The 18,106-nt window shown below is 43.2% G+C and overlaps 1 protein-coding gene across 1 annotated transcript; it reads left to right on the top strand.

Annotated features, from left to right (window-relative positions):
• Positions 1-14,887: 14,887 nt before the first annotated feature.
• On the top strand, positions 14,888-17,482 carry LOC110689917 (probable indole-3-pyruvate monooxygenase YUCCA5). The gene is made up of 3 exons (XM_021866743.1): positions 14,888-15,932; positions 16,123-16,494; positions 16,600-17,482. The coding sequence occupies exons 1-3, from the start codon at positions 15,252-15,254 to the stop codon at positions 16,822-16,824; spliced, it is 1,278 nt and encodes a 425-aa protein (XP_021722435.1). The 5' UTR covers positions 14,888-15,251; the 3' UTR covers positions 16,825-17,482.
• Positions 17,483-18,106: the final 624 nt, after the last annotated feature.

The raw sequence follows: 18,106 nt of genomic DNA, 5'->3' as shown, positions 1-18,106 counted from the left end.
GGAGGTGGGGGTTCTACACATGGCAAAATTTGTTTTGTGGTTTGAAAGAATTGAGTTGGCAAAGGAATGGGCTTTGTGGACCTAAACAACCTTGCAAATCTCAATCCCAATGATTTTTTTTAGAGAAAACGATTGTGTGCGTCTCAATCGTAGGGTGAAAGCTAGCTATTTTGTGAGTATTACAGTTTTTATTTTTATTTTATGTTATATAACGAAGTAAGATATACATATATAAAAGATCAATATAAAATATAGGGCTTTCGGAAATATCAATAGTTAGTTTTATTAATCTAATGAAAGAAAAATTGTGTTAATTTAATAGTAAAAGTTTGGTGTAACAAAATTAGGTTTATTGGACTTGATATTTGTTTTGAATTTCTAAAGAAGATAAAGGAGATCGATAAGAATAATAACATACCAAATATAAATTTATATTCTTATATTAGTTATATAACATATTGTATTTATGCCTAAGTTAAATTATAAAATTATGATGTAAAATCGAAAATACATGCAGCGCAGTTAGAGAAAAACTTTCATTTAGCTCATGAAGCAGCATGAAAAATTGACTTTGGAGTGAAGAAACCATGTTGTAACATTACTTGAATCTTCCGATACAGATAAATAGAGTGTTACTTACTAGCTCGTAAGTATAATCAACCTACTTAAGAATGAAGCAAAATACAATAAAATAAAATATTTTTACCTGGCCTAGAATCACAATATCACAAGGATTTGATATATCTCTAACCACAACATTTTATAATTGTACATTGAAGATAACTTCTCTTTTTGACCTAATCTTGATCACTTGGATCATCATCTTTTCCATGTTGTTAAATTAGAATTGACTTCTACCTCATAAAATTAAGCTAAGCAAGCCCTCCACAAAATTTTCATGAACGACACACCATTGGAAGGGATTATAACATGAAAAATTAAGGTTCATTATTTCCTAATCTACCTTGTATATAACTTACTATAATAGTAAACTAAGCTTAGGTGCCTATAATAGGTATTGACGAACATAAATATATTAAACTTATAATTGACTATGAACTAAACTTATCAGAATTTATATGAGGTTTTTTTTTTAATTTTATTTATTTATTTATTTATTTTTTATTGAAATATGTTTAAATAAAGTAGTTAAGGAGCTGAGAGCAAAGTTTAACTTATCTATGATATTTATTGCAAAGTTACCAATCATTTTTATTGACTATGTACTCTCGATTCAAAAACATTACATTTATCACACGCTGATTTATCACGCTAATATTATAATTTGAAGTACGTCCATGTATTACATAATTAATCTCCCTTGTAGATCCAAAAAGAAGAAAACAAAACATCTATCTCAAACAATAATTCTTTGCTTAGACTAAAATAGTTAACATCTCTAGAGTTAATTTCATTTTTACTTAGTTTAAATTCGTGGTCCTCCAAAATCCAAAAAATTATCCACTTGGATAATACACTCCCCACGTGAGCAATCTGGTCCATATGGCCCTAGTCACCCATGCCACCTGTTTCGGTTGAAAACAATGGGACCTTGCCGAAGGTCCGCTGAGATGGAGAAGATTGGATTCGGTCCAAGTTGTGTTGGGCCGAAGGTTTCCTGCACAGTGAACACACGTAAACTAGCCTCGGGGGTGTTTCCGAGGAAGGCCCCTCCGATGCTAAAGTCAGTACAATGTGTAAAAGGAAGACACTATGCAAGAGAGTTTGTAGCTTGAGGCTTTTGTGTAATATTTCTCAATGCAAGAATGAGCATATGAATTGGAATGTGAATGTGAATCCCTCTAAATGTGTCAATATGATGGCTTTTTATACCTCATCATACATGGAGAGGTTGGGCTTTAGCCCAATTGGCTTACTTTGTGGGCTGACCTTTGACTTTTGAGCAATTGGAGAGTTGAACCTTGACCTTGGGCTTTTAATTGGATCATTTAGTGCCCAGGCCCAATTTTGACTAAATTGGACCCAAACAACTTGCCCCCCAGACCCGATTTGGAAGGATGACGGGTCGGGTTTGATTTAACTCAGAAAAGGAGGGAAGTAAATGATTTAATTGATCCAAAAATTTGAATTTAAACCGTAATTAATGAGATAACAACGGTTAATGATTTGCGGAAGTTGGACGGATAATGGGCAGTTTAATCACAAGACATGTGTTTAATGGTTACTTAGTGGGTATTTAAGAGAAATTAAAGCACAGACTCTTCGTATCCCGTACCTGGAGATATAAACAGAGGCGCGTCATTCTCCTCACTTATTCACCAACACAAACCCAGAATTCTTCGAGAGAGAAACCAAGAACCCGCATCAAAACTTCGCAAATTCCCCGAGCATTGAGCTTAGAAACTGTGACTTGCCACTACGAACTCGTAAATCGGCAACTTTCGCTTCAGATTAAGGTAAATTCCTTTGATTTCAGTTTATTTTTCTTCGAATTCGAACTCCTTCCCCTTTTCTTTCGACTTTTCTCTTCGAAAATATCCATGGCAAGAGGAGTTAGAGGTAGAGCCCGTGCTCCAAGAAGAGCAAGGCCGATTCCCGATCCTAGGAACAGGATTGGGACCTGGAATGGTCAAAGGCCGGAGTCTGACCCTGCTGAAGGGATTAGGGCGACTCCCCTTTCCTCGGCTCCTCCTCAAAGAACGGATGAGCCGAGTGCTTCTGGACGGGATGATGAAATTCCCGCTGTCCTTTGGGATATCCTCCCTGGGTTTTCAGAGTGGGAGAATGCCGAAGTCGCTTCGGCCATGATAAAGAACCGCCCCTACTCATGGTGGGTAGAGAACGCCGATCAATATCGATTTGCCGAGCAAATTGAGTTGCACTACGGCATTTTTGAAGCTGATGGATATTGGTGCCGAATGCCCTCAGCATCCGATAGAATCCATCGTCCACCCCCGGGGTATGTGGGGGTGTACACGAGACAGCTTCAGTATAGGCTGAGGTTCCCTTTGGACGTTTTCGTCCGAGACTTGCTGATCCATTACAACATTTCCCTATGTCAGCTAACCCCCACCAGCATCCGAAGGGTGATGACATACTTATGGGTCTGCAAGTTCTTCAAATATGTGCCGAACCTGCACTGCTTCAGAAAGCTCCATCGGTTAGTGCCAAATATTCAAAGTGGGCACGGAAGCCATGGTTCTGGGTGGTATCGGATTGAGTCCCGGCCCCAATACTTGACCATGTGGCCAAATGACTCTTCAGACAAAGACTGGAGAGGTCAATGGATTTGGGTTAGGGCACCCACAGATCCGGGCCACCCTTGCGTCTTCAGCGCTCCCCGGTACTTAGCTGAGCCTGATCCCGAAATGGGAAGTCTAGGTCCCCCCGCAGATAACGGGGCGGATCCGAACCTGGATCAGCAACATATCTTCGGCAAGCTGCCGAACCCGGGGGGGAGTGGTCGAATGCAGCATATCCCGGAGACTTGGCTCCCCGATACGCATTACGTTTTCCAAGAGAATATGCTAGCAGCTGTTGGCCTCAGCCGAAAGTTTAAGGATGGTAAGCTTCTTCGGCTGGGGCCGAGGCTTTTTAACTACCTCTTTTTCTTCTCTTGCTTTGCTTTTTTTATGCTGTGCCAACATATCTGAGCTAAACTTTTTCCCTTTCCTTTTTTCAGAGCGGGACGAGACCAACGTTGGTATTAACTACGCTCGTCTTGGTGTTAACCGAGAGCGAGTTGTAACTGAACGGGCCCCGTCTATCACTGAGCCGAGGCATAGGGAAGTTCATCTGGATTCTTCCCACTTCCAAATTGAGGCTGTTGCTCTGTATCAGAGGCAGAAGCCTTGGTGGAAGAAGAGAGACCCTTGGTTTCAGCTGCTGAACGAAGAAGCTGAAGCTGCCCGCACAGCCGAAGAGGTTGCACGGGTACTTGAGGCTTGCGAAGGAGGAGAGGGGTCCTCCAGAGCTGCTGAGGCCGAAGCTGCAGCTAGAGCAGCTGAAGAAGACGAGGCTTTGCTGAAAACCTCGGTGAGCTTCAGACAACTTTTTTTTCTTTTCATTTCTTCTTTTTTTTTTTTTTTTTTTTTTTTTTTTTTTTTTTACTCACACTCTTCTTCCCCCCTGTCTGTTACAGTCTGAAGAGAGTAACAGACACAGAGAAGGCAAAGCTCCTGTTCGTCCCGAAGATCAAATACAAGAGTCTTCAGACTCAGATATGGACGAGCAGCCCCTTCTGAAAAGGCGCCGAAGGATGGCCATCATCGGCCCTCATGACTTTCAGCAGAGGCCGATGACCATCGGCGTCTCCATAAGGGAACCTGAGGAAGGCAATGGATCGCCGAGGGTTCCCCAGCCAACACCCCAATCTCCTCCAAAGACCCCTCCGCCACCTCCTGAGATGGAGGTGGATCAGAGAACTCCCGAACCTAAGGGAGGGGTCCAAGAAGAAATCAAGAAGAGTGCTGCTGAGCACGAAAATAAAGATGCCGTGATGTCCAGTGCTGAGGGCTTCACGGCAGATATCGCAAGAGAGGTTGAGGCTTTCGTCCTCACCCCTGAAGAAGAGGAGGTCATAGTAATTGACTCCTCTGAGAAGGACGATGCTGAGACAGCCAAAGCTAATCAAGCTCCATCGTCGTCCTTCCCTTCTTTCCAGACTCTGCATTCTGGAGAAATGGGTTTCTCGGCCCCCCGAATTCCAATCCCAGATCACATCTGGGACCTCATATGGGGCCAAAACCGAGAAGGAGCTGCAGCCTACTTCGGCAATTTTGCTGGCATGTCCGAAGTAGACAGGGCAAGGATCTGGTCGCTGAAGGCCACTGCTGGGATGGGCGAATCCAGCAGATCAGTTCCTGACCCAGCCAGGTCTAACCAACTGCTGATGATGCAGGTAATTTTCCTTCATTTCCTCCGAAATTCAGCTCTTCATATATATATATATTTTTTTATTTATTATATTTTTTTTTTGTCTTCCTGTTTTCAGTTCGTGCACAATCAGACTCTCACTGTAGAGCTGATTGATACCCTACAAGATAGGGTAGACGCTGCTGTGCACGAAAAGAAGGTGGCTGAAGAGGAAGTTAAGCTTGCTAAGCTGAAGCAAGCAGCAGCTGAAGAGAAGCAGCAGGAGGTTGAGGAGTACGGTAAAAAAGCTGCCGAAGCTCTGAAAACCTTCTGCGATGCTATGGAGATGGAGGTTTTTCCCCCACTGATGGAAGGGGAAAAATTCCTCCAGGAGCATATGGGAGTGGACGTCTCCAAATTCAAGGCTGCTATTGAGAGCCGAATTCAAGAAGGAACTGCTGCACAAGCTGAAGTGCAGCAGCGTCTAGAGGCTCTTGAAGCCAGCCGAATGGCTGCTGAAGAATTGCTCCTGGCCAAAGACGTCCAACTCTCAGAGGCTGCTGCTGCTGCTGAAGCTCAAAGAGCTAAATTCCAAAAGGCTGAGGATCAATTGCTGATCCAGAAAGTTGAAGTGGCCCAGGCCCAGACAAAGGCTTTCCAAATTCAGCAAGAGCTGAATGAGCTGAAAGGTTCCTCCTCCCAAGTCGCTGATGAGCTGAAGAAATCCAAGGAAGACTTGGAGGAGACCCAGAAGAAGCTGGCTGATGCTGAGGCTTTACTCAAAGTCCGTGTTTATACCCAAGAGGAATATGAGATGGGTTTCAGAAACGGATTCCGAGTATGCCGAAGAGTCTGCCTTCATGCTGAGCCGAAACTGGACTGGTCTAAATGTACCGAGTGGGTCCAGAATCCCGAAGACCCTCACATGAAGTATGCAACTCCAGCTGAAGCTGAAATTCTTAAGGCTGAGGAAGCCGAAGAGGAAGCTGAAAGACTGGAGTTGGAAGCTGAGCAGAGGGAAAGGGAGGCTCGGCAAAGTGCAAAGCCCGCTTCTTCTGCTGCTGGAGCTGAGGCCACCATGGGACTCAACGCTGATCAGTCTGATCCTCCGGCTGAAGCATAGGAACTCGGGCAGTCGTCTTCAGAATCTTGCGGTTCATCATGCGCTTAACTTTAGACTTGCCGCTTTCTGAGTTTTTTGCCTTGTTTTTTTTTTGCTTCAGCTTGCCTTGTCGTACAGCAGTTTTATTTTTTTGCTTATGTACGTATTTCGGCAGCTGTTATTTTCCGCTTGTGGGCGGCTGCCGATACTGAATTATTGAACTTGTAGCTCAATTTTTGAGAAATATTAATCTAATGCTCTTTTCTTCAGTTGCTTTATTTTTGAATGCTTTACTGTTTCTTTTCTTCAACTCTGCCGAACATAGTTGCACTGAGTGCTTTACTGTTTCTTTTCTTCAACTCTGCCGAACATAGTTGCACTGAGTGCTTCTTGCCCCCACAGAAATTGAAGTATGACTTCAGTTAAATAAGCAATTTCTGAACTTCTTCAAAATGGGTATCCGAAACACAGGGCCAACTGAAGGCAATGCTTCTGGGATACAAGTCTTACTGAAGATTGACTGTCTGAAAGTTGGATATCCGAAACACAGGGCCAACTGAAGGCAATGCTTGGGATATTAGCTTTCTGGGACTAACCTCTTTAGAACAAGTCTTACTGAAGTTTGACTTCAGCTGAAAGACCAGCGTTCTTAAAGAAGACGCATATCCGAAACACAGGGCCAACTTAAGGCAATGTTTCGGATAATGGCTCTCTGGGATACAAGGCTCAGTTAAGGCAATATCCCAGAATTGTCCATGGACTCATGTCTTTGGAGAACAGGTCTTACTGATATTTGATTTCAGCTGAAAGACCAGTGTTCTTTAAAAAGACAGTTTTGTAAGCCATCTGAAACCCAGTTACCCGAAGGCGAAGGTTTCAGACGAGGCTGATTTAAAAAGGCTGTTATCCTTGATTTTCTGTCTATCTTTGAAAAATGGATACCCGAAACACAGGGCCAACTTAAGGCAATGTTTCGGATAATGGCTCTCTGGGATACAAGGCTCAGTTAAGGCAATATCCCAGAATTGTCCATGGACTCATGTCTTTGGAGAACAAGTCTTACTGAAGTTTGACTTCAGCTGAAAGACCAGTGTTCTTTAAAAAGACGAGTTTTGTCAGCAATCTGAAACCCAGTTACCCGAAGGCGAAGGCTTCAGACGAGGCTGAATAAAAAACCCTTAAAGAGTAGATAGAACAAAGAAAATTTTGAAAGGATAAAAAGTTGTAAATATTTATATAAATGGCGGCTCCAAGGCCTTTCATTAGTTCAAAATGTACTTACAAAGATTGTTCTGCCCCGAAGGGTTTACACATGATATTTTTTCAGTACATCAGCATTCCAGTGATTTTTCAACTCAGTTCCATCCAACTGCCGAAGTCGGTATGTCCCTGGCTGAAGCTCATCATAAATTTCATAAGGTCCCTCCCATGTAGCTGAGAGCTTCCCATGGATTCGGCCTTTCTGAACTGCAGCAGCATTCCGAAGGACAAGATCTCCAATTTTGAGAGGCCTTGCATGGACCCTTCGGTTATAAAATTTGCTGACTCTCTGCTTATAGGCGGCCATTTTATCTCGAGCTGAGTCTCTTACTTCGTCGAGGAAATCGAGAGATTCCCTCATCAGTCGCTCATTCTCAGCCGAGAAATGGTGCACTCGAAGGCTCTCAGAGCCAATTTCCACTGGAAGGACGGCTTCGGCACCATACACCAGTTCAAAAGGTGAGTGGCCCGTTGCCTCTTTTTCAGTTGTCCGAAGGGACCAAAGGGTTCCAGGGAGCTCCTCTAGCCATTTGGACTTTTGATCTTCCACCCTCTTCTTGAGGGCATTTAAGATCTGTTTATTTGCTGCTTCGGCTTGTCCGTTACTTTGCGGGTGGCATACTGCTGAGTACGCCAGTTTGATGCCGAACTGATCTGTATATCGCTTCAGCGGTAAGTTATCAAATTGCCTCCCATGATCGAAGACAAATACTCTCGGGATGCCAAAGCGAGTGATGATATTCTGCCAGATAAATTTTCTGACAGTTTGCTCTGTAATGTTCGAGGCTGCTTCGGCCTCGATCCATTTACTGAAGTAGTCGACACCAACTATCAGCCATTTTTTCTGGTACACAGCCTCTGGGAATGGTCCCAGTATATCCAGTCCCCATTGGGCAAACGGGAGTGGATTAAGGATCGGCTGAAGATCCCTTGCTGGCTGATGGATAACTGGAGCATATTTTTGACATTTTTCGCATTTCCGAACCAGCTCCTTAGCATCTGCGATCATGGTGGGCCAGTAATATCCAGCCCTCAATGCCTTGTGGGCTAAGGTTCTTCCCCCAATGTGGTTCCCACAGATGCCGAGGTGAATCTCCCGCAGGATATAATCTGCATCTGTTGGTCCCACGCATTTCAGCAATGGGGCTGAGAAGGATTTTTTCAGAAGTTCCCCCCTGAAGACAATGAACCTAGAGCTGGTTCTCTTCATTTTGGAGGCCAAAGCTTTGTCCTCAGGAGTTTCTCCCCGAAGCTTAAAAGCTAAAATGGGTTCCATCCAATTAGGCTCTGGATCGGCGCAGCACACTTCAGGTGCTTCGTCGACACTTCTTACTCGACGCACTTCTACATATACAGACCTATTCAGCTCGGTAAAAGATGAACTAGCAAGTTTGGAGAGTGCATCGGCCTGAGTATTCTGACCCCTTGGGATCAGCTGAACCTCAAAAGTTTTCAGCTCTGCAATGACTGATTTGATCTTGGCAAGATAAGCTATCATGGAGGGCTCTTAGGCCTCATAGCTGCCACTGATCTGATACGCAACTAGCTGAGAGTCTGTTTTTAAGCAGACATGATCGGCTTCCAAGGAGATGCATAATTGTAGGCCGGCGATTGCTGCCTCATATTCGGCTTCATTGTTCGAGGCCTTAAAAGAAAATTTTAGTGCATACTCGAAGGATTTGCCTTCGGGAGAAGTTATCACTACTCCTGCCCCCGAACCGTTTTCGGTGGAAGACCCATCCGTAAACACGGTCCAGACTTTCTTTTCACTGTCCAGCACTTCTTGGTATGAGCATTCGGCCAAGAAATCCGCCAGGGCTTGAGCCTTAATGGCAGCCCTCGGACGGTAGCTGATGCTGAATTCGGTGAGCTCAAAAGCCCACTTGGCTAGCCTACCGGATTTTTCAACCTTGCCAAGAACTTTTTCCAACGGCTGATCAGTTAAGACCACTATCTGATGGCAATCAAAATAGGGCCTCAGCTTCCGAGCAGCTACCACTACCGCGAAAGCAACTTTCTCGAGTAGAGGATAGCGGGTCTCGGCATCCGTCAGTGTATGACTGACGAAATAAATCGGTTGCTGACTCTTACTCTCTTCCCTCAGCAATACTGCGCTGATGGTGGCTGGGCTAACGGCCACATATAGGTATAGAGTTTCTCCTTCAACTGGGCTAGCCAGCGTTGGGAGTTGAGCCAGATGCTCCCGAAGCTGTTGAAAGGCGTCTTTTTGCTCTTCCTCCCAAACAAGCTCTTTTGTTTTCGGGAGTTTCAGGGCTTTGAAGAAGGGTAACCCCTTATCCGAAGCTCTGGAAATGAACCTCGAAAGGGCTGCCATTCTTCCGGTGAGCCGCTGAACATCCCTCTTCGTTTTCGGCTCAGGAAGGTCGAGCGCCGCTTTGACTTTAGAGGGATTGGCATCAATCCCCCTTTTGCTGACCATGAAACCCAGGAATTTCCCTGACTTCACGCCGAAGACACACTTCTTCGGATTCAGCTTCATTTGATGCTTTCTCAAGGTGGCGAAAGTTTCAGCCAGGTCCTTTACATGGTCCTCTAGTTTTTTGCTTTTGACGATTGAATCGTCAACATAGACTTCCATGTTTCGGCCCTTTTGATCGGCAAAAATTTGATCCACCAGCCTTTGATAGGTTGCCCCCGCATTTTTCAATCCGAAGGGCATCATTTTGTAATTATACACCCCAGCGTTCGTGACGAATGCTGTCTTGGCTCGATCGTCGGGGTGCATAAAGATCTGATGATACCCCGAGAATGCGTCCATGAAACTAAGCAAGGCATGGCCACTTGTCGAATCGACTAGCTGATCGATTCTCGGCAAGGGATAGAAATCCTTTGGACAAGCCTTATTTAGGTCCGTGAAATCAACGCACATCCTCCAGGTACCATTGGGCTTCTGAACCATCACCACATTTGCCAGCCATTCCGGATATTGGCAAGGTTCAATGAACCCTGCCTCCAATAATTTTTTGACTTCGGCTGCGATGTCTCGGTTCTTATTGGCGGAGTAATTCCGCTTCTTTTGCTTAACTGGTCGACATGCTGGGTCAACATTAAGCTTATGGGAGATGAGGTCTGAACTTATCCCGGGCATATCAGCTGCCGAGAAAGCAAACACATCTCTGTTATCCCGAAGGAGCTGAATAAGTTCACAACGGGTGTTAGGATCAAGGTCCATCCCGATTGTTACACATTTCTCAGCATCTCCTTCGGCCAACTCAACTGTTTCAGTCTGTTGGTCCATGTCCATTGCCGATGGACTGGACTCTTCAGAATCTGGTCTGCTGCCAATGTCAGCAGGTGTCCCAGTCTTTGTGCTCTTCGGCTGGCTCTCTGAGTCTTGCGGCTCAGCTGAAGAGTCAACCTTCTCCCTTTCGGGACCTTTTTCTCTGGGCACGGATCCTTGGGCCGAAGCACTTAGGCCTTTCGGCTTTTTTTGTGCTTGGCTCTCTTTCTTTTTCTTTCTCCTCCTCATCCCTGTCGTCATCTGGGCGACTACTGGATGGCTTGAGGTAGTTGCACCTTCGGGCGTCTTTTTGGTTGCCCTGTATCCTTTCGGGGAAGCCGGCGTCTGAGACGTAAATCATCAGCTGATGATAAGTTGAGACGACCCCTTGGATCTCGTGAATTATGGGTCTCCCCAAAATCACGTTGTACACTGAAGGAGCGTCGATGACCAAAAACTCAATCATGACGTTCCGGGCTGCCTCATCGCAACCGATGGTGACAGGAAGTGTCACCTTCCCATCTGGATAAGTTGAAGCCCCATTGAACCTGGATACCGGATAGGGTACCGGCGTAAGGTGCTTGGGCTTCAGCTTAATTTGGTTGTAGGCCTTTCGGAACAGAATGTTTGCTCCGCTGCCACCGTCAACAAGGACCTTACTGACGTCGTGGTTGGCCACCGTGGCGATGATCACCAACGGATCCTCGTGAGGGAACGTAATCCCCCGGCAGTCGGCGGCTGTGAACGTCATGTTCGGCACCGGCGACTGGGGAGATTGAATGTCAGCGTTGTTCACCTGGTGAGTCAAAGCTCTAAGGTGACGCTTGTGCTCCCTCCGAGAGTATATTCCTCCCGAGATAACATTGATCGGAGGGAATTTCCCCTCCGGTTTTTTACTGTTTTTCCGGGGGAAATCAAGGTCCTGCCGAGGGTCCTTTGCTAGCCTCTCGGATTCTTTTTTCTCGCGGTGATCCGCGATGTATTTTTTCAAGTATCCCTTCCAGACCATGTCCTCTATCTGGTCCCTCAGCTGGATACACTCTTCAGTGTTGTGGCCCGAAGACTCGTGGAACTCACACCACTGATTTTTATTTTTTCGCTGATACCACTCTGGGAGTGGTCTCGGCTTTCGGTAACTCTGCTCCTCCTTCGTCACACTGTAAATTTTGGCGCGTGGAAGAGAGAGCGGAGTGTAGGACTCATATCTGCCTGTGTATGAGGCAAACCTGTCCTTCTTTAGGTCGCTGGCCGGAGATGGCTCCGGAGCCTTTGATTTTCCCTTTGCCTTATGGCCTTGGCCTTCTGACAAAGGTATTTGCCTCTGTTTCCCTCCCCCGGATTGAGGTTGGGTTTTTGCTTTATTCCATTCTTCGGCTCGGATGAACTTATCCGAAGCACTAAGAGCTTCCTCCAAGGTCTGCGGGGTATGCATGACCATGAAGTCTAGGAATTTTCCTGGCTGAAGGCCATTCTGCATTGCAAAAACAGCTAGCCCCTGGTCCAGCTGAGAGACGCTTGATGACTCGTTACTGAAACGGGTCAGGTAGTCTCGGAGGCTTTCAGTTTCCCCCTGTTGCAGACCCATGAGCTCTGCGGTAGTCTTCTCTCGGCGGTTTGCCGTGGAAAACTTGCTCCTGAACTTGGAGGACAGATCATCCCAACCTGTTATGGAGCCTTGCCTTACTCCCTTGGAGATCCACGCTTGCGCGACCCCCTTGAGAGTGGTTGGGAAATATTTGCACCAAGTCGCCTCGGATCTGGGGCAAAGATGCATATGAGTCTCATACGAGGCCACGTGGTCCTTCGGATCCGTGGTCCCGTCATATGTGATATGCGACGGTATTTTAACCGTGGGTACGCGCTCTTCCAGTATCCATTGCTCGAATGGTGAACTAGCGGGAAGCATAATGGCCTTGCCCTTGTTCCTGGCCGAAGGGACCGCGCTCCGCCCTCTTAGAGAGGTAGGAGTGGTTTTCGTCCCTGGCTGGGAAGTCTGGGCCTCGGCTGCAGGGAACGAGAGGCGACTACGCACGCTCGGTTCCTGGCCGCCGAGTCGGTCAAGGACGCTTCTGCGAGCAGTCTCGGGTTCCCGGCGAGTAGATTATGGCCGAGAAGCTGAGCTGCTGCTCTTATGCGCTGCTGGTCTTGAGGATGAGGATCCTTTAAATAATTGAGAGTTCTTCTTCCTCTGTTTTTCATTTTTCCAAGAATCCTCCTCCCACTCTTCCAGTTCCCGGAAGGAAGGAAGCTTCCCACCGTCATGGTCTAACTTCCTCCGCTGATGCCGGGTATGCGGAGGAGTTTGATCACGAGGCGGTGGCATATTCTGTGCCCTCATTGCCTCCATGAGTACTGCCAGCGCTCTTGCCACCTCTTCCGAACTGGGCCCCGTCAAAGGGGTCCCCGGCCGAGGGTGGTAATGAGGCCGTGCAGCCGATGGTTGGCTTTGGGACACTGAATATGTCCTATGATCAGACTGACCCCTGCTAGACCGAGAGTGGTCCGGCCTATATTGAGAGTCATGCATTATAGGAGATAGGGAATCCTCCTTGTGTGATCCTCCCCCCGAGCCGGCACCCTTGGGAGAGTTCCGGTCCGGCGAGGGCGATGGTGTAGGGGTTTTAGGCTTTTCGCCCGCTCCTTGACGGAGGCTTTTGCTCTTGCGGTTCTTAGCCATGGCTGCTAAGATAATTGCAAGATGATCTTGGTTAGGAATTTGGCTTAAAGATTTTTGAAAGTCGTTCCCCACAGACGGCGCCAAATTGTTTCGGTTGAAAACAATGGGACCTTGCCGAAGGTCCGCTGAGATGGAGAAGACTGGATTCGGTCCAAGTTGTGTTGGGCCGAAGGTTTCCTGCACAGTGAACACACGTAAACTAGCCTCGGGGGTGTTTCCGAGGAAGGCCCCTCCGATGCTAAAGTCAGTACAATGTGTAAAAGGAAGACACTATGCAAGAGAGTTTGTAGCTTGAGGCTTTTGTGTAATATTTCTCAATGCAAGAATGAGCATATGAATTGGAATGTGAATGTGAATCCCTCTGAATGTGTCAATATGATGGCTTTTTATACCTCATCATACATGGAGAGGTTGGGCTTTAGCCCAATTGGCTTACTTTGTGGGCTGACCTTTGACTTTTGAGCAATTGGAGAGTTGAACCTTGACCTTGGGCTTTTAATTGGATCATTTAGTGCCCAGGCCCAATTTTGACTAAATTGGACCCAAACACCACCTAAGAAATGACTTCACTTATTCAACACAATAATCGTTTTCCATTTTGGGGAATAATAATAATGGAACCTCAAATTAAATGGGACCTTACCCACATCTCTTACTTTCCCTACCATATTTCGTTTGATGTATATATAAGACTATCATCAAATTTTACTATTTGTAGTACTATTCTTCTTCATATTTCCTATATGTTGCTCATAAGATTTAATTTTGTTCAAATTTGGATCTTAATTACAAACATACATATATTTTGCTTGGTCAAATTTGACTAGTAAGATATATAGAGGAATATGCATCTATAATGTGGATGTATGTATGGATTAGATTGGTTGATAATTTTGACTTGTTATACTCCTATTTGAAGTTTAAGTTAAATTCTTCAAGTTTACATCACATTGAAGTCCTTGTCTAGCAATTTAGGATGGAAGCATCATCACCCCAAGTTGAAGGATAGCCTATTTTCCATGGTTCACACGATGATATAAAAGTCGGCATGATTATCAATAATGTTATTGCATTCCTTTTCACCCCTAGCATAGCTCCCCCAAAACTTATTTGCATAATCTCAAATTTTACAACAATCAACGAGCTTTTGAATGTAGAGTTAAGCTTATGTTATGAACATAAACGAAAGAGTAGTTCGTTATATACTGTATATGTGTACAAGAGTTAGCTACCTGTAATCATGTTCAATATTAAGATGATTCAAAATTTTCAACCAATCTCATTTATTACAATAATATCAAACATATATAAAGATGACATGTAAGTATATCTTGTTTACAAATATATTTGTGGTAGTCCGTACATGATTAGGTGTAGCTACATCTTACTAACACCGTTTAATATCAAACACATATATTTCTTTGTGTAGTAAACTAGTAATAAACTAAAAAAGTTCCAACTAGACATTTCACTTTGTTAATTAGTTTATTACAAATTTAACTACTCGTATAACAATCACTAATCACAATGACAACGTACCTATAATCCAAATTATAATCAACATACAACATACTCTTTCATTTTTATTGAGATTATTGTACATAACGTGTCAAATTCCTAAACTTCGTGGTGTCGAAGAGGCACATTTCTATTGGTCCATAATATGCTTACTCGGTTTCCAACATAATTAATTAATTTTAATTTCATTATAATTTAGAAATTAAAAAAATTACAATTTAGAATCCTACCCTCTCCCCCCCCCCTACCAAATAGCTACAATTTGATAGAGAATGTATTAAAAGCCGTCACATTCTCTTGGATTTCCAAGAGCACCCTTCTAAATTATTTAAAAAAATAAAATATTACTATTTTCCTATAATATTGTTTAATCAAGAATTATACCTTTATATATTGTAAGTCAGAAGAATAAAATAATCCTTGAATTAGTATAGCTCATGATTTGTAAGTCACTCACTCTCACCCATTTCACATGCTTTCTCTCTCCTAATTCCCTATATAAACCTTACCACTTACCCACCTCATTTCAACAACAAAAACATCAACAAACATAGCAAAAAAACACTCACTACTACTCAATAATAATACCTTCAACAACAAAAAAATAATTCAAACACCCTTTATTGCAAAAAAGCGCAATGGATCAAATGTTCAATTTAGCATACATAGGAGATAACGGAGATGATCTATTATCCCGTCGATTCGTGTGGGTTAATGGCCCCGTAATAGTCGGGGCCGGCCCCTCGGGTTTAGCCGTCGGGGCTTGTTTAAAAGAACAAGGTGTACCATTTGTTGTTCTAGAAAGAGCCGATTGCATTGCCTCGCTTTGGCAAAAACGTACCTACGACAGGCTTAAGTTACATCTACCTAAACAATTTTGTCAATTGCCGAAAATGCCCTTCCCTGAATCTTTCCCCGAGTACCCCACTAAAAGGCAGTTTATTGACTACCTTGAGTCTTACGCAAACCACTTCGATATTAACCCGCACTTCAATGAGTGTGTTCAATCCGCCAAATTTGATGAAACATTCGGGCTTTGGCGGGTCAAGACTGTGGGCCAAGGCCCAACTGAGCCCGAAGTCGAGTACGCGTGCCGGTGGCTAGTAGTAGCCACCGGTGAGAACGCCGAGTGTGTGGTGCCCGACATTGACGGGCTAGCAAACTTTGGCGGGAAAGTGATTCACTCGAGTGAGTACAAGTCCGGAGACTCTTACTGCGGCCAGAAGGTCCTAGTGGTTGGGTGTGGGAACTCCGGGATGGAAGTTTCCCTCGACTTATCGAACCACAATGCAGAACCCTCCGTGGTCTGCCGTAGCTCGGTAAGTTCAAAACTTTATATATAAACCAATTCTGGACTTTAAGTCTTCAACCAGCCGCTTAACTAAAAAGTTTAAGTGGATGGTTGAAACCAAAGAATATGTTTTTTCTATCAGTAACAAACTAACAATACAGTTTTTACTAGAGTGGTATACTAAAACAAACTTGTACATTTTTTTCTTATTCTATCAGGTTCATATTCTTCCAAGAGAAATCATGGGAAGATCAACGTTCGAGCTAGCAATGTTACTAATGAAATGGATCCCTCTTTGGTTGGTTGATAAAATCATGCTATTTTTCGCATGGTTTATGCTAGGAGACATGCGAAAATTCGGACTCAAAAGGCCAAACATCGGTCCACTCGAGTTAAAAAACAAGCATGGGAAGACCCCTGTACTAGACATCGGGGCCTTAGCGAAAATTCGATCTGGTGACATCAAGGTTGTTCCTGGAATCAAGAGTTTCTACGCCAATGGTGTCCAACTCGTCGACGGCCAAACATTAGATGTTGATTCAGTCATTCTAGCTACCGGATATCGTAGCAATGTACCTTCTTGGCTTCAGGTTAGATAATAGTTCCTCTGTTTTTACTCTGTTTATTTTTTAAATTATATTGAATATTTGTGATGGATAAATTTATTAACCATATTATTGGTTTATTTTTTACAGGAAGGTGAATTTTTTAACAAAAATGGATTTCCAAAGACACCATTTCCAAGTGCATGGAAAGGAAAGAGTGGATTATATGCAGTTGGATTTACAAGAAGAGGATTAGCTGGTGCTTCTTTTGATGCTATAAAAATTGCACAAGATATTGGCAAAGTTTGGAAAGAAGAAACTAGGCAAAAAAAACTTACTGCTCCACGTCATAGGAGGTGTATCTCCACTTTCTAATCAAATCAAAAAAATTAAAAAAACAAAAAAAAAAGTGATGAAAAATATTTTTTTTTTTTGAGTGTGAATAATATAAAAAAAAATATATATTATGTAAATATGAAAAAAAGAAAAGATAGGAATTAGTGAGTAGCAAAGAAGGGGGGAGCCCTCTCCAGGAGCAAGAAGCCCAAAAATTTTGAAACCTTACTATATTTGGGCATTTTTGTATACTTTTGGGATGAAGAGGCTTTTTTTTTTTCAACTTCTATTTTTGGGGTTTTGGTTAGTTCATTCTTTTCTTCTTTCTTAGTTTGTAATACCTTGTACAATTACTTAGTTACAAATGAAATGAGAAATTTTTGGTCCATTCATTTCATATATAATCTAATCTCTTACTAATTACTGATTTTCGATTAATGATGTTAAAAAATATTTCATGGTTGTCCCGTTGTCTTAGGAAATTAAGTTTTTTCTATATCGATTTAATAATAGGGTTTCTAAACTCTGCTCTTTAAACTTTCACATGAATTTGCTGAACTTTAACTAGTTTTATTTGTTAATAAAATGTACTTTCATAAATTAAAACTTATCATTTCAAAATGAAAAGAATAACCTTTAGTAAGAATAGACAGATGCAACGTGATCATTTGTGTGAACTTGACAGAACGAGATTGTTCTGGAACCCACAAATCATTTTTCAGGATTTAAATGCCTTCGTTATAGAATTCAAATTATAGAAACTATGATCAATCCAATCCATGTCGTTATCGTTTCTTTTCCCAAATACTCAAAGAAATTATTGTGAACGAGGCTAAAAATATTTCTTTTTTAATTTCTTTCTACTTTTTATAGGTTAGGGTATTTCCGTATTAATCTTCCTACTTTTGTTTCTATTAATTAAAGTTGATCAAGGAACCAAAGAAAAAAAATCATTTACCCTAGCTTACCTCACTACATGAAGCTTAGGTTCAATCCAAAAAATAAATAAAGCAACCTTTGGTACTTTTCATCATTTCTCTCTTTTCCTTTGTTTCTATAACAGCGGTAAATTGGAACTATTTATTTAATTATATAAATATTTATTTATTTATATTTTTTTTATAAGCTATATCTCTGAGGTTTAAATTTGACAAATAATACATTTATTTACGATTTACCTTTTCTTCTTTGTAGATAAATAACGGGCTTAAGCTCTACTATGCAAGGTGCGTTCAACCTAGTTAGGGCCCAACTTGTACTTGGGAGCAAAGGACAAGGTAAGGGGATCCTTAATCCCATGCGGTTGCAATTGGTTAGACCC

This window comes from Chenopodium quinoa, unplaced genomic scaffold (genome assembly GCF_001683475.1).
Source record: "Chenopodium quinoa cultivar QQ74 unplaced genomic scaffold, ASM168347v1, whole genome shotgun sequence".
Lineage (NCBI taxonomy): Eukaryota > Viridiplantae > Streptophyta > Magnoliopsida > Caryophyllales > Amaranthaceae > Chenopodium > Chenopodium quinoa.
This window is presented reverse-complemented; position numbering and strand designations above follow the sequence as displayed.